Source organism: Otolemur garnettii, unplaced genomic scaffold (assembly GCF_000181295.1).
Source record: "Otolemur garnettii isolate 467f Iridium unplaced genomic scaffold, OtoGar3 scaffold00013, whole genome shotgun sequence".
Taxonomy (NCBI): domain Eukaryota; kingdom Metazoa; phylum Chordata; class Mammalia; order Primates; family Galagidae; genus Otolemur; species Otolemur garnettii.
The window spans coordinates 13,804,036-13,807,310 of NW_003852408.1; the positions used below are offsets into that span (position 1 = coordinate 13,804,036).

A 3,275-nucleotide genomic window follows, 5' to 3' on the forward strand; every position below is an offset into this window, starting at 1 on the left:
AAAAAAAAAAAGATTCTCTTGCCTCAGCCTCCCAAGTAGCTGGGACTATAGACACCTGCCACAACACCTGGCTATTTTTTGTTGCAATTGTCATTGTTGTTTAGTTTGCCCGGGTTGGGTTTGAACCCGCCAGCCTTGGTGTATGTGGCTGACACTGTAACCACTGTGCTACGGGCACAGAGCTCCCCCCACTTTTAAGACAGATTCTCACTCTGTTCCCTTGGGTACACAGCTCATAGTAACCTCAAACTCCTGGGCTCAAGTGATCCTCATGCCTCTGTATCCCAAGTAGCTGGTACTATAGGCACTTGCCACAATGCCTAGCTAGTTTATTTATTTTTAGTAGAGAAGGGGGTCTCACTCTTGTTCAAGCTGGTCTTGAACTCCTGAGTTTGGGTGATCCATCTGCCTTGGTGTCCCAGAGTGTTAGAATTATAAGTGGGAGCCACTTTGCCTGGCCAAGAGTCTTTATTAACAACATTTAGAATGATGTTTGATAAGAGTCATCACATTTCTGATACTCATGTATTAGGGAATGAGACAACCTCAGAGACAAAAATGAACATCAGAGAACAAAAACTATAAAAGGCAATACAAAACACCCAACTTAGACTATGATTATGAGTGAGGATTTCAGGCTTGCAAAACAATCCTAATGAATTTTTTTTTCTTTTAATTTGAGATAGAATCTCACCATGCTGCCTTCGGTAGAATACTGTGTCATCACAGTTCATAGCAACCTCAAACTCTTGGGCTTAAGTGATTCTCTTGCCTCAGTCTCCTAAGTAGCTGGGACTACAGGCACCTGTCACAACGTCCAGCTATTTTTTGCTGCAGTTGTCACTGTTTAGCTGGCCCAGGTCTGGTTCAAACCTGCCATCCTCAGTGTAAGTGGCTGGCGCCCTAACCACTGTGGTATAGGTGTTGAACCCAATCCTAATAACTTACCAATAACCCCAAGGCTGGTGAGCCGAAGATACTCAAAGGGACGCGTTTTGCTGACAGTGTGCAAAAAGGGGTACAAAAAAAGTGGGATGTGTGCTGCAAGAAATGCTGACCTGGAAATAAAAAACAATCACAATCAGAGCTCAGAGCTGATTTCTAAGGATACTGAACACTCAAATTTCCAGTTGATTAATTCTGTAAGTTGATTAATTACAGTTGATAACATTCCTTGCTAGAGCAAGGAATCCTTAGAAAACAATGTTATTGGTCATAGGTCTTGACCAATTGTTCTCAAATGGAGTGATTTTGTCTCCCCCTAGGTGACATGGGAATATCCAGAGAGATTTTTGGTTGTCACAACTGAGAGTTATTGAGTGCTACTGGCATCCAGTGTGCCAACCCAGAGATGCCATTAAATATCCTACAATGCACAGCTAAATATTCTACAAACAGGACAGTCTCCTCCCACCTTCCTCTTCCCACTACAAAGACTTATACAGCCAAACGCCAATAGCGTCAAGGTTAGAAACTCTAGTTTACGTCAAAGTGGTTACAAAAACATGAATTTCCCTGTAATCATCACTTCTAAGTACCTTAAAAACTCATCAATTTAAAATACTCAAGGATGGATTTAAAAGAAAAGGCCATAAAATACTATGTGCCTAAGAGATTTTTCTAGATTAACTATTTCACCTAATTTATGGCTGAATAATAATATTCACAGGTGCATTTGAATAAAATCTTATAAACCAAGACCACACAACAAAGCAGCCAGTAAAAGTTTATCTGCTATGCTTAAAGGCACATTCTTCTTTTTTTAGGCCACTTCAGATCACTAAGCATTTTGAAAACAATTCAATCTGTAGCCAATATAGAAATAAGTCTATTACTTTATATTCTTTATAACTACACCTTGTATGACAGCCAACACCCAACATTTTTAACAGTGAAAGTACTGCTGCATTTTTGTTGAATGCTTAAAAATAATTTTCTTGGTAACTTCTCTAAAGCTCTGTTAAGGTCAGTGCCAACCCAGCACTTATATTTTATAAGGAAACTTGACAGAGGAAAGGCTTTAATAAAATGACTACTGAATGTTTTTGGGGCTGTAAGAGTCACAAAGCAAAATTCCTGAATAAGATTTCCCCTTCTTTAATTTTTCAGATTCGGCAGGATGGCAAAAATGTTTTAACTTACATGCCAATTTCCATCTATTACAGAGGCTGTTGGGGATGCTGTGTTAAGTATTCTGAAGTCTAATCTGGGTTCAGTGGGGAAAAATGCTGGAGAAATATTTACTGAATTCTTATTATATACCATGTACTATGCCTCACACATGACATAGTGGCTACTACGACAGATGCAGGGGAAAAAGTGCCTGTATGCCTGACACTTTCCTGTGATGTTGATGTGCACACTGCTTCTTTAAAGTTTATTAAATAAAAAGTAAATAAGAGTACTGAAGATACACATACACACACTACACATATGCAGGAATGCCCTACTGCATGCCCTTCCTCTCATTGTTTGGCAAAAGCTTAGTCCCATATTCAATAAAAATCTCCCTCACTGACTCACCCAAAGAATTTACCTGGTTTCTGGATGTGATGCCACACATTGCAATAATGCCAGAGCATTGCAAACTCTGTTAGATTGGTGTGCTGTCAAGGTGGGTGGGTTGATGGATGGATAAATATTTACAATTTCCTAAAAAAAAGGAAACCAGCACCAATGAACATAATACAGATCATAAAATGAATCCCTATGGTACTAAAGCATAAAAAGGTAAAACCCCAAAAACCTCTTAACCCCACAAATCTTATAAGAAATGAATCATCAAATAGAAACATAAACAATGTTCCCTACCCTTTCATCACAAACATACCTGATTCAGACCAACTACTGACAGCTAAGGTATTTCTTTCCATATTTGTTTATAGTAAAGACTTTTATAGAGGCAACTGGGGTCTCCTACATTTCCTCTTATATCTTGCAGTTGATGTTTTCACTCAAGGGATCCTTATACTTTTATAATTCCTCCCTTTGGCGGAGCCTGCAGCTCAGTGGGTAGGGCGCTGGCCACATACACCAAGGCTGGGGGGGTTTAAACCTGGCCCAGGCCAGTTAAAACAACAATGACAACTGCAACAACAAAAAAAATAGCTGGGAGTTATGGTGGACGCCTGTAGTGGGAGGCTGAGGCAAGAGATTCACTTAAGCCCAAGAGTTTGAGGTTGCTGAGAACTGTATGCCACAGCACTCTAACGAGGGCGACATAATGGTACTCTGCCTCAGAAAAAAAAAAGGGGGAGAAAAATTTTGTGGGGGAG

General features: G+C 39.9%; 1 protein-coding gene across 1 annotated transcript in view; it reads right to left on the minus strand.

Moving 5' to 3' along the window:
* CNOT9 (CCR4-NOT transcription complex subunit 9) overlaps positions 1-3,275 on the minus strand; it is a 35,049-nt gene that overhangs the window by 14,766 nt on the left and 17,008 nt on the right. Inside the window, exons 3-4 of the mRNA XM_012802258.2 lie at positions 2,537-2,652; positions 949-1,058 (exon numbers count right to left, since the gene is read on the minus strand). Of these exons, the coding sequence (XP_012657712.2) occupies positions 949-1,058; positions 2,537-2,652 (226 nt within the window). The remainder of the gene's footprint in view (positions 1-948; positions 1,059-2,536; positions 2,653-3,275) is intronic.